The sequence below is a fragment of the Eleutherodactylus coqui genome, chromosome 4 (assembly GCF_035609145.1).
Source record: "Eleutherodactylus coqui strain aEleCoq1 chromosome 4, aEleCoq1.hap1, whole genome shotgun sequence".
Lineage (NCBI taxonomy): Eukaryota > Metazoa > Chordata > Amphibia > Anura > Eleutherodactylidae > Eleutherodactylus > Eleutherodactylus coqui.
In genome coordinates, this window is record NC_089840.1 from 297,669,797 (window position 1) to 297,696,925 (window position 27,129).

General features: G+C 47.5%; 1 protein-coding gene across 1 annotated transcript in view; it reads right to left on the bottom strand.

The window, feature by feature from the left end:
* Positions 1-27,129, bottom strand: part of NRAP (nebulin related anchoring protein) — a 121,746-nt gene that overhangs the window by 1,417 nt on the left and 93,200 nt on the right. Inside the window, exons 30-41 of the mRNA XM_066601467.1 lie at positions 24,543-24,740; positions 23,254-23,358; positions 22,562-22,660; positions 21,327-21,431; positions 20,664-20,771; positions 20,275-20,586; positions 9,799-9,903; positions 5,249-5,347; positions 2,570-2,674; positions 2,184-2,291; positions 1,536-1,847; positions 833-982 (exon numbers count right to left, since the gene is read on the bottom strand). Coding sequence (XP_066457564.1) covers positions 833-982; positions 1,536-1,847; positions 2,184-2,291; positions 2,570-2,674; positions 5,249-5,347; positions 9,799-9,903; positions 20,275-20,586; positions 20,664-20,771; positions 21,327-21,431; positions 22,562-22,660; positions 23,254-23,358; positions 24,543-24,740 — 1,806 coding nt within the window. The remainder of the gene's footprint in view (positions 1-832; positions 983-1,535; positions 1,848-2,183; positions 2,292-2,569; positions 2,675-5,248; positions 5,348-9,798; positions 9,904-20,274; positions 20,587-20,663; positions 20,772-21,326; positions 21,432-22,561; positions 22,661-23,253; positions 23,359-24,542; positions 24,741-27,129) is intronic.

Genomic DNA, 27,129 nt, shown 5'->3' on the forward strand with positions numbered 1-27,129 from the left:
GTGTCATTATCCCGTCCCCCAAGTGTCAGCGTGTCATTATCCTGTCCCCCAAGTATCAGCGTGTCATTATCCCGTCCCCCAAGTATCAGCGTGTCATTATCCCGTCCCCCAAGTGTCAGAGTGTCATTATCCCGTCCCCGTAGTGTCAGCGTGTCATTATCCCGTCCCCCAACTGTCAGCGTGTCATTATCCCGTCCCCCAAGTGTCAGCGTGTCATTATCCCGTCCCCCAAGTGTCAGCGTGTCATTATCCCGTCCCCCAAGTGTCAGCGTGTCATTATCCCGTCCCCCAAGTGTCAGCGTGTCATTATCCCGTCCCCCAAGTGTCAGAGTGTCATTATCCCGTCCCCCAAGTGTCAGCGTGTCATCATCCCATCCCCCAAGTGTCAGCGTGTCATTATCCCGTCCCCCAAGTGTCAGCGTGTCATTATCCCATCCCCCAAGTGTCAGAGTGTCATTATCCCGTCCCCCAAGTGTCAGAGTGTCATTATCCCGTCCCCCAAGTGTCAGCGTGTCATCATCCCATCCCCCAAGTGTCAGCGTGTCATTATCCCGTCCCCCAAGTGTCAGCGTGTCATTATCCCGTCCCCCCAGTATCAGCGTGTCATTATCCCGTCCCCCAAGTGTCAGCGTGTCATTATCCCGTCCCCCAACTGTCAGCGTGTCATTATCCCGTCCCCCAACTGTCAGCGTGTCATCATCCCATCCCCCAAGTGTCAGCGTGTCATCATCCCATCCCCCAAGTGTCAGCGTGTCATTAGCCTGTGTTTTGCCAGTGTGCATAAGCCTCAGGGTACAGAGGTGGGGTTGCCGTCCGTTCACGGGTTACTTACTGTCTGGTAGTAGTCTTCTGCTGTGTGGTGCAGTTCTGCCTCCTCTGCATTTCTCTGTTCTGCAGCCCGGCGGGCGAGTTCCACCTTGTAGTACCCAGGAGGATTCCACCCCACACCTCTCATCCAGTTCAGATCAGATTTGTACTTGACCTGAAAGCAAAAGATCTAATATTATGGAAAATGTCACCCAGCTTGCCCAAACCCCTGCCCTGATAACGCCGCCTCCGCCCTGTTAACGCCGCCTCCGCCCTGTTAACGCCGCCTCCGCCCTGATAACGCCGCCTCCGCCCTGATAACGCCGCCTCCGCCCTGATAACGCCGCCTCCGCCCTGATAACGCCGCCTCCGCCCTGATAACGCCGCCTCCGCCCTGATAACGCCGCCTCCGCCCTGATAACGCCGCCTCCGCCCTGATAACGCCGCCTCTGCCCTGATAACGCCGCCTCTGCCCTGATAACGCCGCCTCCGCCCTGATAACGCCGCCTCCGCCCTGATAACGCTGCTCCGCACTGATAACGCTGCCTCCGCACTGATAACGCCGCCTCTGCAGTATCACACGGCAGTAATGGATCCAATGCGCCGTCTAGAATACACGCTGGGTCTTACGAATTCTCTCTGCTTTGGCTATACTGGGGGTCTCCAACAAGGCCCCCTAGATACCTGCCTGGACACTACTATGAGACTGAATAGGGTGGGCCGCTTACATCGCTCTGCAGTCCGTACGCCTGTTTTGCGTGCTTCAGCGCGAGCTGCTCAGCGTCGGACGTGTACTGGTGCAGGTGCTGGCGGTAGTTGATGTCGCTGGCCTGCTCTTGGCTCTTCTTGGCCTGAATGAATCCGGGTTGATCCAGATGGGTCCGGACCTGGGATCTGGTCTCCTGGGAGCGTCTCTTGTATTCCCGCTCGCTCTGCAGCTTACTGACCCTCATTACGTGTTGCGCTTTGAGGTCATCGCTGACGCTGCGGAAGCCAATCGGATGCCCCCTGTCCCTCACGAAGGCTTCTTTGTAACGGAACTGCAGGAAGAAGAAATCACATTTACATATACTGCCCCATACTAAAGGAATGGAACAAACTGAAGCCCCCGAGCAGGTGCTGCCTCCTAGTGGTGGGGCTGAGAACTAAATAGCTGCGTCCCCCATTGACACAAAGCAAATAGTACAATACCGCTTCCACTGGGGTCTTTGCTAGCTTTCCCACACCCTAAACAGCAGCTCTGCAGAAGCCTGGACAAGCTGGGTGGCAGACAAGCCGGTTGTTACCCAACTTTCCAATGTACACATTATAGCACCTTGGCAGAAGAGGGTGAATTTAGGGACACCTATTGAATCACTAGATCCTGAATATCTTACATCACTGGCGATCTCTCGGGATGCCTTGGCGGTTTGGAAAGGAATCGCGTCCAGGCGAAGGTCATAGCCGGCCGCACGGGACTGCTCCCATAGAGTCTTGTAGGCTTTCTAATCAAGGACAAACAGGCAAAATTAATTAGTCTCCATCTGAATCTTATTGCCCACAGATGTAAGAATGAGCCTTCTAATTTCAATGATAAACTGAGCAGAGCTGCAGTGTAAAGCATGAGATGCCTCACACTCAAACTACGCAGCTGAGGTGGAGCCAACGACCAGATCCTGCGCCTCTCCACAGGAGATAGAAGGTCCAGAGATCACAAATACAGCGAGACTACAAGTCAGTAATTCATCCCCTCACATCAATCCAGACAGGAAATGACACGTACGTCACTTATTTGAGATGCGTTGATTCGAGCGCGGATGAAATCTGGATGATCCGGAGGTAACGTGTATCTGTGCAGCGATTCCTGATCCCCTGATTTATAAAGTCTCTGCAAACAAAGATGGGAAACGTGAACCCTAAATAACAGGAAACCAACCGATCAGCCCGAAACACCACATTATACACATAGACCATACTCCAGAGCTGCACTCACTATTCTGCTGGTGGGGTCACTGTGTACATACATTACTTATCCTGTACTGCTCCTGAGTTACATCCTGTATTATACTCCAGAGCTGCACTCACTATTCTGCTGGTGGAGTCACTGTGTACATACATTACTTATCCTGTACTGATCCTGAGTTACATCCTGTATTATACTCCAGACCTGCACTCACTATTCTGCTGGTGGAGTCACTGTGTACATACATTACTTATCCTGTACTGATCCTGAGTTACATCCTGTATTATACTCCAGAGCTGTGCTCACTATTCTGCTAGTAGAGTCACTGTGTACATACATTACTTATCCTGTACTGATCCTGAGTTACATCCTGTATTATACCCCAGAGCTGCACTCACTATTCTGCTGGTGGAATCACTGTATATACATTACTTATCCTGTACTGCTCCTGAGTTACATCCTGTATTATACTCCAGAGCTGCACTCACTATTCTGCTGATAGAGTCACTGTGTATATACATTACTTATCCTGTACTGCTCCTGAGTTACATCCTGTATTATACTCCAGAGCTGCACTCAGTATTCTGCAGGTGGTGGAGTCACTGTGTGCATACATTACTTATCCTGTATGACCCTGAATTACATCCTACATTATACCCCAGAGCTGCACTCACTATTCTGCTGATGTAGTCACTGTGTACATACATTACTTATCCTGTACTGCTCCTGAGTTAAATCCTGTATTATACTGCAGAGCTGAACTCACTATTCTGCTGGTGGACTCACTGTGCACATACATTACTTATCCTGTACTGATGCTGAGTTACATCCTGTATTATCCTCCGGAGCTGCACTCACTATTCTGCTGGTGGAATCACTGTGTACATACATTACATATCCTGTACTGATACTGAGTTACATCCTGTATTATCCTCCAGAGCTGCACTCACTATTCTGCTGCTGGAGTCACTGTGTACATACATTACTTATCCTGTACTGCTCCTGAGTTACATCCTGTATTATACTCCAGAGCTGCACTCAGTATTCTGCAGGTGGTGGAGTCACTATGTACATACATTACTTATCCTGTATGACCCTGAGTTACATCCTATATTATACCCCAGAGCTGCACTCACTATTCTGCCGGTGGAGTCACTGTGTACATACATTACTTATCCTGTACTGATCCTGAGTTACATCCCATATTATACTCCAGAGCTCCACTCACTATTCTGCTGGTGGAGTCACTGTATACATACACTACTTATCCTGTACTGATGCTGAGTTACATCCTGTATTATACTCCAGAGCTGCACTCACTATTCTGCTGCTGGAGTCACTGTGTACATACATTACTTATCCTGTACTGCTCCGGGGTTACATCCTATATTATACCCCAGAGCTGCACTCACTATTCTGCCGGTGGAGTCACTGTGTACATACATTACTTATCCTGTACTGATCCTGAGTTACATCCCATATTATACTCCAGAGCTCCACTCACTATTCTGCTGGTGGAGTCACTGTATACATACATTACTTACCCTGTACTGATGCTGAGTTACATCCTGTATTATACTCCAGAGCTGCACTCACTATTCTGCTGGTGGAGTCACTGTATACATACATTACTTATCATGTACTGCTCCTGAGTAACATCCTGTATTATACTCCAGAGCTGCACTCACTATCCTGCTGGTGGAGTCACTGTGTACATACATTACTTATCCTGCACTGCCCCTGATTTACATCCTGTATTATACCCCAGAGCTGCACTCACTATTCTGCTGGTGGAGTCACTGTGTATATACATTACTTATCCTGTACTGCTCCTGTGTTACATCCTGTAATTATACCCCAGAGCTGCACTCACTATTCTGCTGGTGGGGTCACTGTGTACATACATTACTTATCCTGTACTGCTCCTGAGTTACATCCTATATTATACCACAGAGCTGCTCTCACTATTCTGCTGGTGGAGTCACTGTGTACATACATTACTTATTCTGTACTGCTCCTGAGTTACATCCTGTATTATACTCCAGAGCCGCACTCACTAATCTGCTAGTGGAGTCACTGTGTACATACAATACTTATCCTGTACTGCTCCTGAATTACATCCTGTATTATACTCCAGAGCTGCACTCACTATTCTGCTGGTGGAGTCACTGTATACATACATTACTTATCCTGCACTGATCCTGAGTTACATCCTGTATTATACTCCAGAGCTGCACTCACTATTCTGCTGGTGGAGTCACTGTGTGCATACATTACTTATCTTGTACTGATCCTGAGTTACATCCTGTATTATACTCCAGAGCTGCACTCACTATTCTGCTGATTCATAACTAAAATCCCCAAGCCGAACACTGCTTTTTTAGAGACTGCACAGACCATCTAATCCAAAAACACAACTGCTAACCACTACAGTATATGTGATATATGAGACACCATTAAAGAGAATCGGCGTTCTACATTACTGCTAAAAAATATTACCTCATTGCACTGCTGATAACTGTTCTTGGCATGAAGTAGACTGGGAGAGTCTGTAACTGCTGTAAAAGATATAGAGCTGGGGTTCTGGCGGTATTTAGTCTGTGGGGAGAAAATTCACCAAAGGCAGTATTATAGTAGTTATATTCTTGTATATAGGGGGCACTATTATAGTAGTTATATTCTTGTACATAGGGGCAGTATTATAGTAGTTTTATTCTTGTACATAGGAGGCAGTATTATAGTAGTTATATTCTTGTACATGGTAGCAGTATTATAGTAGTTATATTGTACATAGGGGGCAGTATTATAGTAGTTATATTCTTGTACATAGGGGGCAGTATTATAGTAGTTATATTCAGGTACATAGGGGGCAGTATTATAGTAGTTATATTCTTGTACATAGGGGGCAGTATTATAGTAGTTATATTCTGGTACATAGGGGGCAGTATTATAGTAGTTATATTCTTGTACATAGGAGGCAGTATTATAGTAGTTATATTCTTGTACATAGGGGCAGTATTATAGTAGTTATATTCTTGTACACAGGGAGCAGTATTATAGTAGTTATATTCTTGTACATAGGGGCAGTATTATAGTAGTTATATTCTTGTACACAGGGAGCAGTATTATAGTAGTTATATTCTTGTACATAGGGGGCAGTATTATAGTAGTTATATTCTTGTACATAGGGGACAGTATTATAGTAGTTATATTCTTGTACATAGGGGCAGTATTATAGTAGTTATATTCTTGTACATAGGGGCAGTATTATAGTAGTTATATTCTTGTACACAGGGAGCAGTATTATAGTAGTTATATTCTTGTACATAGGGGGCAGTATTATAGTAGTTATATTCTTGTACATAGGGGCAGTATTATAGTAGTTATATTCTTGTACATAGGGGCAGTATTATAGTAGTTATATTCTTGTACACAGGGAGCAGTATTATAGTAGTTATATTCTTGTACATAGGGGCAGTATTATAGTAGTTATATTCTTGTACATAGGGGGCAGTATTATAGTAGTTATATTCTTGTACATAGGGGCAGTATTATAGTAGTTATATTCTTGTACATAGGGGCAGTATTATAGTGTTATATTCTTGTACACAGGGAGCAGTATTATAGTAGTTATATTCTTGTACATAGGGGCAGTATTATAGTAGTTATATTCTTGTACACAGGGAGCAGTATTATAGTAGTTATATTCTTGTACATAGGGGGCAGTATTATAGTAGTTATATTCTTGTACATAGGGGGCAGTATTATAGTAGTTATATTCTTGTACATAGGAGGCAGTATTATAGTAGTTATATTCTTGTACATAGGGGGCAGTATTGTACTAGTTATATTCTTGTACCTAGGGAGCAGTATTACAGTAGTTATATTCTTGTACCTAGGGAGCAGTATTACAGTAGTTATATTCTTATACATAGGGAGCAGTATTATAGTAGTTATATTCTGGTACATAGGGAGCAGTATTATAGTAGTTATATTCTTGTACATAGGGGGCAGTATTATAGTAGTTATATTCTTGTACATAGGAGGCAGTATTATAGCAGTTATATTCTTGTACATAGGGGGCAGTATTATAGTAGTTATATTCTTGTACATAGGGAGCAGTATTATAGTAGTTATATTCTTGTACATAGGGAGCAGTATTATAGTAGTTATATTCTTGTACATAGGGGGCAGTATTATAGTAGTTATATTCTTGTACATAGGGAGCAGTATTATAGTAGTTATATTCTTGTACATAGGGGGCAGTATTATAGTAGTTACATTCTTGTACATAGGGGAGCAGTATTATAGTAGTTATATTCTTGTATATAGGGGGCAGTATTATAGTAGTTATATTCTTGTATATAGGGGGCAGCATTATTGTAGTTATATTCTTGTACATAGGAGGCAGTATTATAGTAGTTATATTCTTGTACATAGGGGGCAGTATTATAGTAGTTATATTCTTGTACATAGGGGGCAGTATTATAGTAGTTATATTCTTGTACATAGGAGGCTGTATTATAGTAGTTATAGTCTTCTACATAGGAGGCAATATTATAGTAGTTATATTCTTGTACATAGGGGCACTATTATAGTAGTTATATTCTTGTACATAGGGACAGTATTATAGTAGTTATATTCTTGTACAAAGGGGGCAGTATTATAGTAGTTATATTCTTGTACACAGGAGGCAGTATTATAGTAGTTATATTCTTGTACATAGGGAGCAGTATTATAGTAGTTATATTCTTGTACATAGGGGGCAGTATTATAGTAGTTATATTCTTGTACGTAGGGGGCAGTATTATAGTAGTTATATTCTTGTACATAGGAGGCAGTATTATAGTAGTTATATTCTTGTACATAGGGAGCAGTATTATAGTGGTTATATTCTTGTACATAGGGGGCAGTATTAAAGTAGTTATATTCTTGTACATAGGGGCAGTATTATAGTAGTTATATTCTTGTACATAGGAGGCAGTATTATAGTAGTTATATTATTGTACCTAAGGGGCAGTATTATAGTAGTTATATTCTTGTACATAGGGGGCAGTATTATAGTAGTTATATTCTTGTACATAGGGAGCAGTATTATAGTAGTTATATTCTTCTACATAGGGGGCAATATTATAGTAGTTATATTCTTGTACATAGGAGCAGTATTATAGTAGTTATATTCTTGTACATAGGAGCAGTAATATAATAGTTATATTCTTATACATAGGAGCAGTATTATAGTAGTTATATTCTTGTACATAGGAGGTAGTATTATAGTAGTTATATTCTTGTACATAGGGAGCAGTATTATACTAGTTATATTCTTGTACATAGGGGCAGTGTTATAGCAGTTATATTCTTGTACATAGGGGGCAGTATTATAGTAGTTATATTCTTGTTCATAGGAGGCAGTATTATAGTAGTTATATTCTTGTTCATAGGGGGCAGTATAATAGTAGTTATATTTTTGTACATAGGAGCAGTATTATAGTAGTTATATTATTGTACCTAGAGGGCAGTATTATAGTAGTTATATTCTTGTACATAGGGAGCAGTATTATAGTAGTTATATTCTTGTACATAGGGGGCAGTATTATAGTAGTTATATTCTTGTACATAGGAGCAGTAATATAATAGTTATATTCTTGTACATAGGAGCACTATTATAGTAGTTATATTCTTGTACATAGGGGGCAGTATTATAGTAGTTGTATTCTTGTACATAGGGGCAGTATTATAGTAGTTATATTCTTGTACATAGGAGCAGTATTATAGTAGTTATATTATTGTACCTAGGGGGCAGTATTATAGTAGTTATATTCTTGTACATAGGGGGCAGTATTATAGTAGTTGTATTCTTGTACATAGGGGCAGTATTATAGTAGTTATATTCTTGTACATTGGAGCAGTATTATAGTAGTTATATTCTTGTACATAGCGGCAGTATTATAGTAGTTATATTCTTGTACATAGGAGCAGTATTATAGTAGTTATATTCTTGTACATAGTGGCAGTATTATAGTAGTTATATTCTTGTACCTAGGGGGCAGTATTATAGTAGTTATATTCTTGTACATAAGGGGCAGTATTATAGTAGTTATATTCTTGTACATAGGGTGCAGTATTATAGTAGTTATATTCTTGTACATAGGAGCAGTAATATAATAGTTATATTCTTGTACATAGGAGCAGTATTATAGTAGTTATATTCTTGTACATAGGGGGCAGTATTATACTAGTTATATTCTTGTACATATGGGCAGTATAATAGTAGTTATATTCTTGTACATAGGGAGCAGTATTATACTAGTTATATTCTTGTACATAGGGGCAGTATTATAGTAGTTATATTCTTGTACATAGGGGGCAGTATTATAGTAGTTATATTCTTGAACATAGGGGGCAGTATTATAGTAGTTATATTCTTGTACATAGGAGGCTGTATTATAGTAGTAATATTCTTGTTCATAGGAGGCAGTATTATAGTAGTTATATTCTTGTACATAGTGGGCAGTATTATAGTAATTATTCTTGTACACAGGAGCAGTATTATATTAGTGATATTCTTGTACATAGGGGGCAGTATTATAGTAGTTATATTCTTGTACATAGGGGGCAGTATTATAGTAATTATTCTTGTACACAGGAGCAGTATTATATTAGTGATATTCTTGTACATAGGGGGCAGTATTATAGTAGTTATATTCTTGTACATAGGAGGCAGTGTTATAGTAGTTATATTCTTGTACATAGGGGGCAGTATTATAGTAGTTATATTCTTGTACATAGGAGGCAGTATTATAGTAGTTATATTCTTGTACATAGGAGCAGTATTATAGTAGTTATATTCTTGTACATAGGAGGCAGTATTATAGTACTTATATTCTTGTACATAGGGGGCAGTATTATAGTAGTTATATTCTTGTACATAGGGGCAGTATTATAGTAGTTATATTCTTGACATAGGGAGCAGTATTATAGTAGTTATATTCTTGTACATAGGGGGAAGTATTATAGTTGTTATATTCTAGTTTCTCAGGACCGTTTACCTCACTGATTAGTTCTCCAGCTTTCTTCGCACTCTGTATATGAGGAGATCCTGCCGTCTCCCATGCTACACCTCTCAGGAAGTTTAGGTCGGATTTGTATCGGGACTGTTATGGAGGAAAGAGATAGAGGATTATGATTCATTAAGTTTCCCAGAGAAAAATTATCAAATAGAAGGCGAGGCGACACTAAATAATAGAGCAGAGTCAGAGCGACACAGTTGGTGGAGGAATTAATATTTACTATATTATTATTATGAGCTGCATCCACAATCACATCTAATTAACACTGATAATGTGAAATGAATGTGATTACAATCACCAGCGAGTCCTCAGCAATTACACACAGTGTAATCAGAGTCCCCTTTTCACTGAAGATGGCCATATACTTACTGATACAGGAGGGCAGAAATCTGCATCCCCTGTAAGGAGGGAGCTTGGCTGCCTGCATGCTGAGGGGATGCAGATATCTGCCCTCCTGTATCAGTTAGTATATGGCGGTCTTCAGTGATTGTTTGTTTGTTTTTATATTTCCCTTTCTGTGATACATTAATATTAGTGTAGGGACTCACAAGAAGCGAGGAGTCTTAACACGGCTTGTGAGCTCAAGTATTTTGGCCAACATCTAACACCTCACATTTATTGTGTACTAGCTGATATATCCGGCTTTGCCCGAGTTAATTTGATCCAGGTGTTTACGTGTTGTTCGAACCCAAGGTTACTTTAGAGCTAAAGAATGCTCGCGTGTACGACACTGCAAAGTTACATTACATGGGGGTGCACTTACTTTTGCCATTAGTATAGAATAATCGATTTTTGACTCCTTTAATTTTCCTATTTAGGACCTAAAGAATGGTCGTGCCAAATTTCATGTGTGTACAACATCGGTAAGTTAGAGAATTTAGTGTGGTGAGTCAGTCTGTCAGTGAGGGCTTTTACATTATATATATATATATATATATATATATATATATATATATATATATATATATATATATATATATATTCACATTCAGTGCGGTTTCTATAGGCCGTGGAATCACAGGGTGCCAGTACCAATGTGGTTCACTTTTTGAGGTGCAGGGCATCCCACTGAACTGATATGGTGTCATTAATAGGTTTCTAGCCTGCATGGTGCACTGCATGTATCAGAATGGTCTGGCACCCTGTATCTACTACTCTGTGTAGGAGTATGCACTTTTCAGTCACCCCCTCTATATAGGAGGCAGTGTGAGTGGCTGTCTTATCGGTGTCCTCCACAGGTGTAACTGGCTCCCTCATTTTGCAGTTTGGCTGCCAGCATCCTGAGGTTGGTGCACATGTTTGCCCTCCTGTATCAGTAAGTATATAGCCATTTTTGGTAATTGTTGAATGTTTTTATATTTCCCTTTCTGTGATACCCTTTGCATTTAGGACATTTTTCCTATCTAACTTTAGTCTTCCTCTATGGGTGACCACCATTAATGTACATGTGAAGTTCCAGATGCTATACAGTACTCTGCTTCTCTATGGCGACAGTTTTGATGTAAAGGCATATAACCCGACAATCCTGGATTTGGCACAAGAGTCCCACCAGTCTAGGAGGCAGGAGAATATAGTAAAATAATAAACAGCCTAAAGTCATCCCTCTCACTCCTCCTGCTGCTCCAATCCCCGGCTCATTGCCAGATAGAGCATGCGTTGGCTAGGCCATGAGTTTCTGGCCTTAAACATACCAATACTGTGGCTGGGGATTGGCTGCAGTGATCACGAGATTGCATTACTAGAAGTGCGAGAGTCACTGAGGGGCACTATTACTATGAGGGGATCACTGAGGGGTGCTATTACTGTGAGGGGTCACTGAGGGGCGCTATTACTGTGAGGGGTCACTGAGGGGCGCTATTACTGTAAGGGGGTCACTGAGGGGTACTATTACTGTAAGGGGGTCACTGAGGGGTACTATTACTGTGAGGGGGTCACTGAGGGGTACTATTACTGTGAGGGGGTCACTGAAGGGCACTATTACTGTGAGGGGGTCACTGAGGAGCACTATTATTGTGAGGGGATCCGTGAGGAGCACTACTACTGTGAGGGGATCCCTGAGGAGCACTATTACTGTGATGGGATCACAAAGGAGCACTATTACTGTGAGGGGATCACTAAGGAGCACTATTACTGTGAGGGGATCACTAAGGAGCACTATTACTGTGAGGGGATCACTAAGGAGCACTATTACTGTGAGGGGATCACTAAGGAGCACTATTACTGTGAGGGGATCACTAAGGAGCACTATTACTGTGAGGGGATCACTAAGGAGCACTATTACTGTGAGGGGATCACTAAGGAGCACTATTACTGTGAGGGGGATCACTGAGAGGCACTATTACTGTGAGAGGATCACTAAAAGGCACTATTACTGTGAGAGGATCACTGAGAGGCACTATTACTGTGAGAGGATCACTGAGAGGCACTATTACTGTGAGGGGATCACTGAGAGGCACTATTACTGTGAGGGGATCACTGAGAGGCACTATTACTGTGAGGGGATCACTGAGAGGCACTATTACTGTGAGGGGATCACTGAGAGGCACTATTACTGTGAGGGGATCACTGAGAGGCACTATTACTGTGAGGGGATCACTGAGAGGCACTATTACTGCGAGGGGATCACTGAGAGGCACTATTACTGCGAGGGGATCACTGAGAGGCACTATTACTGCGAGGGGATCACTGAGAGGCACTATTACTGCGAGGGGATCACTGGGGAGCACTATTACTGCGAGGGGATCACTAAAAGGCACTATTACTGTGAGAGGATCACTGAAGGGCACTATTACTGTGAGGGTATCACTGAGGGGCACTATTACTGTGAGGGTATCACTGAGGGGCACTATTACTGTGAGGGTATCACTGAGGGGCACTATTACTGTGAGGGGTCAGTGAAGGGCCCTATTACTGTGAGGGGGTCACTGAAGGGGACTATTACTGTGAGTGGGTCACTGAGAGGCACCATTACTGTGAAGGGGTCACTGAGGGGCACTATTACTGTGAGGGGTCACTGAAGGGCACTATTACCGTGAGATGATCACTGAGGGCACTATTACTGTGAGGGGGTCAATGAGGAGCACTATTACTGTGAGGGGTCACTGAGGGGCACTATTACGGTGAGGGGTCACTGAGGGGCACTATTACGGTGAGGGGGTCAATGAGGAGCACTATTACTGTGAGGGGTCACTGAGGGGCACTATTACTGTGAGGGGTCACTGAGGGGCACTATTACTGTGAGGGGTCACTGAGGGGCACTATTACTGTGAGGTGGTCACTAAGGGGCACTATTACTGTGAGGAAGTCACTGAGGGGCACTATTACTGTGAGGAGGTCACTGAGGGGCACTATTACTGTGAGGAGGTCACTGAGGGGCACTATTACTGTGAGGAGGTCACTGAGGGGCACTATTACTGTGAGGAGGTCACTGAGGGGCACTATTACTATGAGAAGCACACTGAGGAGCACTATTACAGTGAGGGGGTCACTGAGGGGCACTATTACTGTGAGGGGGTCACTGAGGGGCACTATTACTGTGAGGAGGTCACTGAGGGGCACTATTACTGTGAGGAGGTCACTGAGGGGCACTATTACTGTGAGGGGGTCACTGAGGACACTATTACTGTGAGAAGCACATTGAGGAGCACTATTACTGTGAGGAGGTCACTGAGGGGCACTATTACTGTGAGGAAGTCACTGAGGGGCACTATTACTGTGAGGGAGTCACTGAGGAGCACTATTACTGTGAGGAGGTCACTGAGGGGCACTATTACTGTGAGGGGATCGCTGAGGAGCACTATTACTGTGAGGGGATCGCTGAGGAGCACTATTACTGTGAGAGGATCGCTGAGGAGCACTATTACTGTGAGAGGATCACTGAGGAGCACTATTGCTGTGAGGGGATCACTGAGGAGCACTATTGCTGTGAGGGGATCACTGAGGAGCACTATTGCTGTGAGGAAGTCACTGTAGGGCACTATTACTGTGAGGGGATCACTGAGGGGCACTATTACTGTGAGGAGGTCACTGCGGGGCATTATTACTGTGAGGAGCACACTGAGGAGCACTATTACTGTGTGGGGGTCACTGAGGGGCACTATTACTGTGAGGAGGTCACTGAGGGGCACTATTACTGTGAGGAGGTCACTGAGGGGCACTATTACTGTGAGGAGGTCACTAGGGGGCACTATTACTGTGAGGAGGTCACTGAGGGGCACTTACTGTGAGGGAGTCACTGAGGGGCACTATTACTGTGAGGAGGTCACTGAGGAGCACTATTACTGTGAGGGGATCACTGAGGAGCACTATTGTTGTGAGGGGGTCACTGAAGCGCCCTATTACTGTGGAGTCACTGTAGGGCACTACTACTGTGAGGGGATCACTGAGGGGCACTATTACTGTGAGGAGGTCACTGTGGAGCACTATTAACGTGAAGGGGTCACTGAGGGGTACTATTACTGTGAGGTCACTGAGGGGCACTATTACTGTGAGGAGGTCACTGAGGGGCACTATTACTGTGAGGAAGTCACTGAGGGGCACTATTACTGTGAGGAAGTCACTGAGGGGCACTATTACTGTGAGGAGGTCACTGAGAGGCACTATTGCTGTGAGGAGGTCACTGAGGGGCACTATTGCTGTGAGGAGGTCACTGAGGGGCACTATTACTGTGAGGAGGTCACTGAGGGGCACTATTACTTTGAGGAGGTCACTGAGGGGCACTATTACTGTGAGGAGGTCACTGAGGGGCACTATTACTGTGAGGAAGTCACTGAGTGGCACTATTACTGTGAGGAAGTCACTGAGGGGCACTATTACTGTGAGGAGGTCACTGAGAGGCACTATTGCTGTGAGGAGGTCACTGAGGGGCACTATTGCTGTGAGGAGGTCACTGAGGGGCACTATTACTGTGAGGAGGTCACTGAGGGGCACTATTACTGTGAGGAGGTCACTGAGGGGCACTATTACTGTGAGGAGGTCACTGAGGGGCACTATTACTGTGAGGAGGTCACTGAGGGGCACTATTACTGTGAGGAGCACACTGAGGAGCACTATTACTGTGAGGGGGTCACTGAGGGGCACTACTACTGTGAGGAGGTCACTGAGGGGCACTATTACTGTGAGGGGGTCACTGAAGGGCCCTATTACTGTGGAGTCACTGTAGGGCACTATTACTGTGAGGGGATCGCTGAAGAGCACTACTACTGTGAGGGGATTGCTGAGAGGCACTATTACTGTGAGGGGATCACTGAGGGACACTATTACTGTGCGGGGATCACTGAATGGCACCATTACTGTGAGGGGATCACTGAGAGGGACTATTACTGTGAGGGGATCACTGAGAGGGACTATTACTGTGAGGGGGTCACTGAGAGGCACTATTACTGTGAGGGGGTCACTGAGAGGGACTATTACTGTGAGGGTGTCACTAAAAGGCACTTTTACTGTGAGGGAGTCACTGAGGTGCACTATTTCTGTGAGGGGATCACTGAGGTGCACTATTTCTGTGAGGGGATCACTACGGAGCACTATTACTGTGAGATGATGACTCAGGCGCACTATTAGGCCGGGCTCACACGAGAATGTCAGTATTTGGTGTTTTGCACTGCACGAGGAATATGCTGTAAGAATCTCCCATAGTCGGCCATGTTAAAGCTCACACTAATTGCACCAAATTCACATGCTAGAAAAATCTCAGTCTCTTGACATGTATTATACGTGTACACACACCAAGATAGTACATGGTGATGGGAGACACTGCGTGCCACATGTGTATATCTCGCAGCCTGTACACTGCGAGATACAGTCGTATGAGCCAGCCATACTCTGCAGGCATCACTGACGGGGCACTATTCCTATGAAGGAGTGATTATTTGGCCCAACTACTATGACGTATACTAAAATCTGTATGAAAGAACACTAATGGGCATGGCTTATGGTAAAATGGGTGTGGCTCACCATAAAACAATTGCTACATTCGCTACAAAAATTGTGCCTCATTTCATTGGTCAAAAGTTTGGTGGTATGAAAAGGCTAAATTATTCCCTGCTCACCGGATGCCAAGACCTCCAGCAATGGATAGAACAGGTGACATCAGTCTCCCATCCTCACGCAAACCGCATGACCATGTAGAGGGGTCCTCTGTATAGAGTGGCATTGTGCAGGCGTTCTGGGGTCCATACAAGTTTATAAGAACAGGTAGTTTTTTTACATCCTTTATTGGCTGGCATAAGTCCTTCCTAATTAGGTGGCAGATAAAACCAGATATCCTCTGCCCGGGTCATAATGACTGGGCGACAGCCCCTGCAAAAGTCGTAATGGCCGGGCGATGGCCCCTGCGCGAGTCATAATCGCCAGATGACGGCCCCTGATTGAGTCATAGTGGCCGGGCGACAGCCCCTGCCCGGGTCATAGTGGCCGGGCGACAGCCCCTGCCCGGGTCATAGTGGCCGGGCGACAGCCCCTGCCCGGGTCATAGTGGCCGGGCGACAGCCCCTGCCCGGGTCATAGTGGCCGGGCGACAGCCCCTGCCCGGGTCATAGTGGCCGGGCGACAGCCCCTGCCCGGGTCATAGTGGCCGGGCGACAGCCCCTGCCCGGGTCATAGTGGCCGGGCGACAGCCCCTGCCCGGGTCATAGTGGCCGGGCGACAGCCCCTGCCCGGGTCATAGTGGCCGGGCGACAGCCCCTGCCCGGGTCATAGTGGCCGGGCGACAGCCCCTGCCCGGGTCATAGTGGCCGGGCGACAGCCCCTTCCCGGGTCATAGTGGCCGGGCGACAGCCCCTGCCCGGGTCATAGTGGCCGGGCGACAGCCCCTGCCCGGGTCATAGTGGCCGGGCGACAGCCCCTGCCCGGGTCATAGTGGCCGGGCGACAGCCCCTGCCCGGGTCATAGTGGCCGGGCGACAGCCCCTGCCCGGGTCATAGTGGCCGGGCGACAGCCCCTGCCCGGGTCATAGTGGCCGGGCGACAGCCCCTGCCCGGGTCATAGTGGCCGGGCGACAGCCCCTGCCCGGGTCATAGTGGCCGGGCGACAGCCCCTGCCCGGGTCATAGTGGCCGGGCGACAGCCCCTGCCCAAGTCGTAATGGCAAGGCGACAGCCCCTGCCCAAGTCGTAATGGCAAGGCGACAGCCCCTGCCCGAGTCATAATGGCCGGGCGATAGTCCCTGCATGAGTCATAATGGTCGGACGACGGCCCCTGCCCGAGTCATAATGGCCGAGCAATGGCCCCTGCCAGAGTCATAGTGGCCGAGCGACAGCCCCTGCCCAAGTCATCATGGCCGGATGGCCCCTGCCCGGGTCATAATGGCAGCCATATTGCTCATCACTCAGATTTCCTAAAAACAGATGAATTGAACATGAGTGAGAAACTTGCTTCAACTAAAATAAATGTCTGCCAGCGTTGCGTTCACTATAGCCGCCATCTTAAAAATGCTTGCTCTAAAAGCAAAAAATAAATAAAAATGAAGCGTCTCACGGTGCGTTGTAATTTTCACGAAGATTTGAAGTGTGTGATATCCATTTTCTGGTGGAAATATTCTCCATCCGGAATGATTAGAGGTTTAACGAGCGGCTTTGATCAACATTAATTATTGAGTCGCGTCTTCTTCGTTTTCCACGCACATCAAACCGTCAAGACGAGCTGTTTGCATTTGTTCACACGCCGCGTCAGTAAATAATGGATCACGTCTGATTCCCGACACAGAGCTCATGGGGAGGACGCGTTTCCAGCCATCAGCTATTCCCTGTGTTGCATTATTTTCAGCGCCCTTAATTAATAATGGGAAATGCTAATCGCCCCTCGGAAGCGCGATGGAAAGTGTCAGAACGTCGCAGTCACATCCACCAATTCCTGCTAATAAACGTAACTCCAAGGACTGCGAAATAACCGAAGGAAGCAGAACCAGCGATAATCAGCACCGCGCTCCACGTACGAATCAGGGGGCCACGGGCTCGGGAAGAGACTCTGGTAAGTTCATACTCTAGAGCGTCCTCCGTAGATCCCCCCACAACAGTGCGCCCTCCACAGATCGCCCCACAACAGTGCGCCCTCCGTAGATCCCCCCACAACAGTGCGCCCTCCGTAGATCCCCCCACAACAGTGCGCCCTCCACAGATCCCCCCACAACAGTGCGCCCTCCACAGATCCCCCACAACAGAACGTCCTCCGTAGATCCCTCCACAACAGTGCGCCCTCCACAGATCCCCTCTCAACAGCGCATCTTTCACAGATCCCCCCACAACAGTGCGCCCTCCGCAGATCCCCCCACAACAGTGCGCCCTCCGCAGATCCCCCCACAACAGTGCGCCCTCCGCAGATCCCCCCACAACAGTGCGCCCTCCGCAGATCCCCCCCCCCACAACAGTGCGCCCTCCGCAGATCCCCCCCCACAACAGTGCGCCCTCCGCAGATCCCCCCCCACAACAGTGCGCCCTCCGCAGATCCCCCCCCCACAACAGTGCGCCCTCTACTGATGCCCCCCACAACAGTGCGCCCTCCGCAGATCCCCCCCCACAACAGTGCGCCCTCTACTGATGCCCCCCACAACAGTGCGCCCTCTACAGATCCCCCCACAACAGTGCGCCCTCCACAGATCCCCCCACAACAGTGCGCCGTCCGCAGATCCCCCCACAACAGTGCGCCCTCCGCAGATCCCCCCACAACAGTGCGCCCTCCGCAGATCCCCCCACAACAGTGCGCCCTCCGCAGATCCCCCCACAACAGTGCGCCCTCCGCAGATCCCCCCCCCACAACAGTGCGCCCTCTACAGATCCCCCCCCACAACAGTGCGCCCTCTACAGATCCCCCCACAACAGTGCGTCCTCCGCAGATCCCCTCACAACAGTGCGCCCTCCGCAGATCCCCCACAACAGTGCGCCCTCCGCAGATCCCCCCACAACAGTGCGCCCTCCGCAGATCCCCCCCCCACAACAGTGCGCCCTCTACAGATCCCCCCCCACAACAGTGCGCCCTCTACAGATCCCCCCACAACAGTGCGTCCTCCGCAGATCCCCTCACAACAGTGCGCCCTCCGCAGATCCCCCCACAACAGTGCGCCCTCCACAGATCCCCCCACAACAGTGCGCCCTCCACAGATCCCCCCCCACAACAGTGCGCCCTCTACAGATCCCCCCACAACAGTGCGTCCTCCACAGATCCCCCCACAACAGTGCGCCCTCCGCAGATCCCCCCACAACAGTGCGCCCTCCGCAGATCCCCCCACAACAGTGCGCCCTCCGCAGATCCCCCCCCACAACAGTGCGCCCTCTACAGATCCCCCCACAACAGTGCGCCCTCCACAGATCCCCCCACAACAGTGCGCCGTCCGCAGATCCCCCCACAACAGTGCGCCCTCCGCAGATCCCCCCACAACAGTGCGCCCTCCGCAGATCCCCCCCCCACAACAGTGCGCCCTCTACAGATCCCCCCCCACAACAGTGCGCCCTCTACAGATCCCCCCACAACAGTGCGTCCTCCGCAGATCCCCTCACAACAGTGCGCCCTCCGCAGATCCCCCCACAACAGTGCGCCCTCCACAGATCCCCCCACAACAGTGCGCCCTCCACAGATCCCCCCCCACAACAGTGCGCCCTCTACAGATCCCCCCACAACAGTGCGTCCTCCACAGATCCCCCCACAACAGTGCGCCCTCCGCAGATCCCCCCACAACAGTGCGCCCTCCGCAGATCCCCCCACAACAGTGCGCCCTCCGCAGATCCCCCCCCACAACAGTGCGCCCTCTACAGATCCCCCCACAACAGTGCGCCCTCCACAGATCCCCCCACAACAGTGCGCCGTCCGCAGATCCCCCCACAACAGTGCGCCCTCCGCAGATCCCCCCACAACAGTGCGCCCTCCGCAGATCCCCCCACAACAGTGCGCCCTCCGCAGATCCCCCCCCCCACAACAGTGCGCCCTCTACAGATCCCCCCCCCCACAACAGTGCGCCCTCTACAGATCCCCCCCCACAACAGTGCGCCCTCTACAGATCCCCCCACAACAGTGCGTCCTCCGCAGATCCCCTCACAACAGTGCGCCCTCCGCAGATCCCCCCGCAACAGTGCGCCCTCCGCAGATCCCCCCGCAACAGTGCGCCCTCCGCAGATCCCCCCGCAACAGTGCGCCCTCCGCAGATCCCCCCCCCCCAACAGTGCGCCCTCTACAGATCCCCCCACAACAGTGCGCCCTCCACAGATCCCCCCACAACAGTGCGCCCTCCACAGATCCCCCCACAACAGTGCGTCCTCCGCAGATCCCCCCACAACAGTGCGTCCTCCGCAGATCCCCCCGCAACAGTGCGCCCTCCGCAGATCCCCCCCCCCACAACAGTGCGCCCTCTACAGATCCCCCCACAACAGTGCTCCCTCTACAGATCCCCCCACAACAGTGCGCCCTCCACAGATCCCCCCACAACAGTGCGTCCTCCGCAGATCCCCCCACAACAGTGCGTTCTCACCTCACTTTGCAGCAGATGCGCTTGCTTTGCCCATCGCAGTCTCAGGTCTTCAGGCTCGGTTGTGTACTGGTGGAGCAGAAGCTTGTAGTCCTGGTCGCTGACTAACGCTTGCGCCCTCCTGGCGTGCACCAGGTCCACCATGTCGCTGGAGAGATGGTACTGGGAGTGCAGCTGCTGGGAGCCCCGCTTGTACTCCTGCCCGCTCTGCAGCTTGGCGACACGCAGGCAGTGCAGCATCCGGGGGTCATCGAGGACGCTGCGGGCGCCGATGTGTTTCCCTCGCTCTGCGACATAGTCGTGTTTATAGTTGTACTGCGAATGACACCGAGATCACCGTGAGATTGGCGCAGTCTGGGAATGGCGTGCATTTCACAAGATCGTATACTCACATCGCTGGCTATAGACCCCGAGGACTTTGCGGTCTGAAACTGAAGTGCGTCCATCGTTAGCTTGTGACCAAGAGCGCGAGTGTTCAGCCACGACTCCCGATACTTTATCTGCGAATAGAGGATACGAAAGGTTATCACAGTCCACTACAGCGACGGCAATATGGCTGCCATTACCACAGAAACATGCCAGATGTGACCGGCAGTCCTATGTAACCCCAGAAATAACACAGTGATAACTCTGAGGACAGATAGTGTAGTTAGATGTGACCAGCAGTCCTATGTAACCCCACAGATAACACAGTGATAACTCTGAGGACAGATAATGTAGTAGATGTGACAGGCAGTCCTATGTAACCCCACAGATAACTCTGAGGACAGATAGTGTAGTTAGATGTGACCAGCAGTCCTATGTAACCCCACAGATAACACAGTGATACCTCTTAGACTACAGATAATGTAGTAGATGTAACTAGCAGTCCTATGTAGCCCCACAGATAACTCTGAGGACAGATAGTGTAGTAGGCAGTCCTATGTAACCCCACAGATAACACAGTGATAACTCTGAGTACAGATAGTGTAGTAGATGTGACCGGCAGTCCTATGTAACCCCACAGATAACGCACAGTGACACATTTCTTAACTCTTTCCCCCCTTGGCACTTACATCACTGATGTTGGCAGCGTTGAGCTTGGCTCGGATGCGCTCCGGTAACTCCAGCACGGTGGTGTAGTGGTGCAGGAGATCCTCTCCGGCCGCTTTGTACAGACGCTGTATACAAGAAAGTGATCATCAGCCTCCATCCACAGAACAACATTGGGGTATTTGCACACAGAGAGGCATTTCAGGAGCCGTCTAAGTAAAGTGATGCTGTTAATGGTACAAACCTCGCAGAACACTTGGCACATCTTTCGGCAATCCATGTGTTAGAACTGTAATCTGTCACGTAGGAGCTGGCGTACGTTGCAGCTATATTTTACACCAGCATATGGCAAATAATTATTGCAGGAGTGCAGTGTACAGAATGGCCTGCAGAGGGGGATAGAGAGGCATTCTGACACCTGTGGGTGTGGCAGGAGGTGAGATTAAAGGATCAGTTCCTGCCACACTCAACGGGGAGAAAGTTGGCTGCTGGCTGGAGGAGCAGCCATCAGGACTGGGAGCCTGAGGTCTGGTGCAGACCAGTTTGAGCCCGTCACCTGTGTGATAAAGGAAGACGCCCTCTAGACGCCTCAGGGGGTTAATGATGAAGACCCTGTGCGTTGTGACCCCTGGACATTATGTGCTGTACAAGTTTGCTGTTGCATCTTTTTCATTTGTTGTGATGTGGAATAAAACTGTCAGGCCTCAGATTTAGAGACGTTCCTGTCTCTGGAGTGTTTGTACACGTGAGGTGCCCATTCCCGATGTAAAGGTCAACAATCCAAGAGGCAAGTAACCCCAGCTTGCCACATTATGATAAATCTGATGGCCCCGCCCACTTTTGGAAAAGTCCTGGGGGCCAGTGTTAATGGTAAAAGTTGTAAAATAAACTTTGCACAGTAGTTTGCGACTTCTGTGGGACAGAAATTTGTTGAAAAAAACCCTAATAAATAAGCCCCATCACAGCGGATATATTGAGATATTACAGGACATCCTATAGCGAGGCGCTGCCGCCATTTCTGTGGCGCTGCCAATACCAAAGTCACTTTTGCAAAACTAAGGAAATCCTGAAAACCCTAGTCTACACCAGCTGCGCGGGGCAGGAGCAGACGCAGACCCTTCATTCAATGACGGTCACCGCTGCCACTGTCCACCAATCGGAAACCCCAGCGATAAATCATCATTTGCTATTTATTTTTGCATCATTTGCGCTGGCCCTTTAAATAACGTTGAAGCTGATAATATAGTATATCGCTTACCTCGTTGGTTATCCTGTTGCTGAATTTGGCGTGCAGAACGTCCAGGGAGTCGGCCGCGATCGTGTACTTCAGCTGGTGCGGTTGCTGGCGATATTTGCTCTGTGTGAAAGGAAGCAAAAAAAAAAACAAGAGAATCGTGTTAAAGGGCCGGTAACCCCTGAGAGTCACAGGTCATACTAGTCATAGAGGGGCCGATGACATCAGCACAGGCCATACAGAGAAGGTTGCTTATACAGGGAACCCCAATATCAGGTCACCACAACGCTTTTCCTTGTGGGCCATCAGGCAGAACGACAGGAACTCAGCAGTCACTGGTCTAAGGTGGGGGGACAAAGTAGTATCAGGACCCCCAGTACCAGAACATGTAGTAGCATGAGCCAACTCCATGGGGGTGATAAGAGTAATAGATTGTATTCCTCTGTCCTACAAGCACCTCTCCCAGCCTGACATGGCTGATGTAATAGATTGTACTCTACAAGACAGTCTTTCCCCTGCTAAAAAAATGGCTGATAACAGAAAGCAATAGATTGCAGTGGACTATATAGTGTGGAGGAGATGTACTGCAGGGCCTATATCTCTTTAATCTGCATGGCTGATAACAGAGAAAAATAGATGGTATCCATCTGCACAGGCAAGATGGGCTGTGGGTGCAGTTCCCTCCCCAATGGTAAAGGCCCGCCCCTCCTCCTTGCCTCGCTGATGAGGTTTGTCGCTCTCTTCCGCTCCTCGATGTCCAGCGCTCCGGGGGTGATACAGCCGACGCCCCTCATGAAGTTCAGATCCGACCGGTACAAGTTCTAGAAGGTGAAAGAAGGGATCGGCCGTTACGGATACACGTTACTTGTGAGCGGATCCTCCTCCAGCAACGCCAGAAAATACTGTAGAAATGTGCGCCAAATCTATTCCTGAACTGCACTACTTGTAGCACCTCCAGTTCTCCATTAAGGGGGCGTGGCTTGGAAGTTACAATGTTGCAACATATGTATCATCTCATGACATCATTGATGCAGATTAGCCGCTTTCTGTGCAAATCTGCGGCAGGAAACTACAACGTATCTGCGGGTTTCTGCTGCTAATAAAGGCTGATTTACACACCGATTATTGCTCAAAATTCATCCAAACGACGGTTTTTGAGCGATAGCCGTTGCGTGTAAACGTGCGCCCATTGTGCACTTGCCGTGCACTCTTCGTCCAACTCGGGGTTCAGCTCAGCTTAAATTCCGTCGTCCCTGATAAGAAGGACCATACACTGTGTCCTCCGTGGGCAGCGCTGATAACATTGTTTCAGCTGTTGTCCCGCTGGAAAACAATAGAGATGTATTTAGAGAACAGACCACTCGCTGTTCTCTAAATACATGCAAATTAAGCTAGTTAGCTACTAAAGGGCTGATTAACCCATTAGTACCTAATGCAAAATGATCACTCAAAACTGTCAGTTTCTGACAAATTTTGAGCGATCGTCTTTACGTGTAAATGGACCTTAAGTTCACCTGCACACGAATGGGTCAGATTCTGCATGCGGGAGCCCGAGGCAGAATCCGACCCTGTGCCCGGCCGGCGTCCGCGCCTACCTGTCTTTTATCTTCTTTATCTGTATTGTCGGTGACTGCTGCGGACCGCCGGCAGACATGCGTAGTAGAGATTTTTGGGGGGGGTTTTTCATGCAATGTCACTAGACGATGACGCTCGTACCTGCGACCTTTCCGCAATGTTAATTGCAGATGGGCTGCAGGTCGGACAGTATCTGCTGCAGATCCGCGGTGCGGACGCCGATTTTGGATTCTGCAATGTAAATCTGTTTGTGTGCAGACGGCCTTATGAGGCAAATCAACATAGGATTCTCTCACACAGATTGCGCGCTGCTGCTTTTCACGTAAGTGGCGCCATTCTTGGACGCATATCAGACAGATCCCAACCGACAGACACCTGACCGCCCGCTGCGCTCCATGCGCTGTATGTCACATTAGTTTTGCAGCATTACCTCGCTTTGCAGCTCGTAGGCCCTTTTGGCATTCATGAGCCGGAGGTCGTCAGACAGTGCTGTGTAATGGTGCAGTAGATGCCTGTAGTCCTGGTCGCTGGCCAACGCCTGCGCCTTCCGAGCGTGGACCAAGTTCACCATGTCCATGGGCAGATGGAAGCGAGACTTACTGTCCTCAAAGCCTCTTTTGTACTGGACCTGAGGAGGCATGAAATCATTAAAGGGGCATTCTGCTGCGTAAGAAAAGTCCTGTAACTCCGTAATTCAGCCTCCCACCTCCGATCCTCAGGACCCCACAGGGCAGAGCGTCAGGATGTGCTCAGTGCTGCACAGGGGATGTAATTATTGCCGGTGTCTCACATATTGCCACAGGTGGGCTTACTACAGGATATCCTGAATACATGACCTGTGGGCCCTGAGGACCGGAGTTGGGAGACACTGCTCTAAGACAACCCCAAATCCGATGTGTAAAGTGTAATTAAATGGAAAGAAAAAAAGAATGAAAAAAGAAAATGTGTGATTGGGAAGTATGAGAAATCTATAGCACAGATAACACCCTGGCCTGGTGACCCCCCCAACACTAATTCAGGGACCATAAAACCTTCACATCTTTACCAGCGGACTATTTAAGTGTTTGTTTATTTATCTACAGGATGAGTATTCTGGTATTTTTTTTAGTGCTAATTAATCACATCGATGTCTGTGCCTTGTCAGAAGTGTGTATATATATATATATATATATATATATATACACTGTATATATATATATATATATATATATATATATATATATATATATATATATACTGTATATATATATATATATATATATATATATATGCGCCTCTTAGATGTATTTCAGTATGCCTGAGGAAGGACCCTGAGAGGTTCGGAAGCTCGCAATAACATCATGTATTTTTGTTGCCCATTGTTGCATCTCATCTAAATTTACGATTTGATGGCAGTAACACGTCTCACAAAAGTTGGGTAACAAAAGGTTGGAAAAGTTAGTGTTACTAATGGAAAACCAGCCGGAGGATACATTGTCTACTGAATCACTGTATAAACAGAGCCCGTTAGAGAGTGTGATAGACATGATGATTGGTTGGTGTAAAATGTCTATCGATTTGCACTAGACGTATTATGTGTGTTTTGTGACTTCAGCCTAATGTGGAACTCTGCTGCATAAGGAAAGAGTTAAATCACAGTGTTATGTTATTGCTTGAGTGTTTTCCCAGTCCTCCCATCCTCCACACACAGAATCTTCTTGAACAAAGGGATATCTACTTTCACTTTCAGATTTGGACACATGTTAAAGACAAAGGCTTCTACTTGAGAGAGGTGGGGAGAAGGGGAGGCGGGGGGGGGGGTTCTATATGATCCGACAAATGAGAATCCTATATGTTACTGATGTAACCTGTTGCACGCCCATTGTGTGTCTGTACAATAAAAGGCCCTGTCTGGCTGTTTCTGGGCAGAGAGCCATTTTGAGCATGAGACTGATACCTCGTGTTTGACTTGGTCAGTGTGCGCATACTGCTTCTACACAATACTCAATTTGGAAGCGACAAAATACCCCAAAAGCCTGCTGGAGAAAATTATAATCCAGTTCAGTGGCGTCTCCTGGGTGGACAGAGTTAAGAGATTTTGATTTCTTTCATTCTGGAAAAATACAGAGATCGGCGGATGGCACGCAGAACTCAGGGGCCCGAAAATCTACAGAACACGGTAAGATTGCTTTATGTAAATCTACCGATGTGATCTGGGTTCTGACTGCTTTTCTGCCTGTTCCTGATCCAGAGTGATAAATCAATGAAAGGCAGGTAATATAGTTCTTTCTTACTCGGAAAAGACCACCGTTTTAACCTGCTTAAGGGGTATTTTGTATGCTGTGGCTGTTATGTCTGAGACGGTTAAAAATTGTTTATGCAAGACCAAGAGATAAATTCTGTGAGGGTTAATGTGTCGGGAGGGCGGACTCGGCTGTTTAAGTCTGAGGGAACACGCCAGTGACACGTGCTCCTAGGTAAAACTAGTGTGAGGTTAGGAAGATTTATGATACGTATACTTACCATATGATTGAGCGTGTTATGTTCTCATATGTGGAAAGGTATTTACGGGTGAATATAGCCGTGGTGTGACGGCTGATTTCTCCAGAATATTATTGAGGTTTTGGTCATTGAAAATAATCGTCAGTCTCTGTGTATAGCTAAATGTCCTGTCTAGGACGTGTACAGGAAGTGCTCTTCGGGATTGCTAGTAGACCTTGGGTTGATATAAAGGTGGATGAGATATATATATACCTTGAGCCGTTGTGGGTATTCTCCAGTAATCCCGTCTGTCTGGTATTATAGAAAGAATGTGCAGTGTTTATTGTTGGGGGGAGGGCTGCTGATAAGAGTGAACTGAAAGCTTTTTCCAATTAACCCTTTCTGTTTACTTTGTCGTTCCCTGTGTTTTGTAGAATTAATGTGCATTATAATTCTGAGTGGGAAAGAGGTTATATGGGAAGGATTTGAAGAAAGCAGATTTTACAAGAGAAACACTACTGTGTCTTCAAATAGAATGAATAGAAACTTTGAATAGA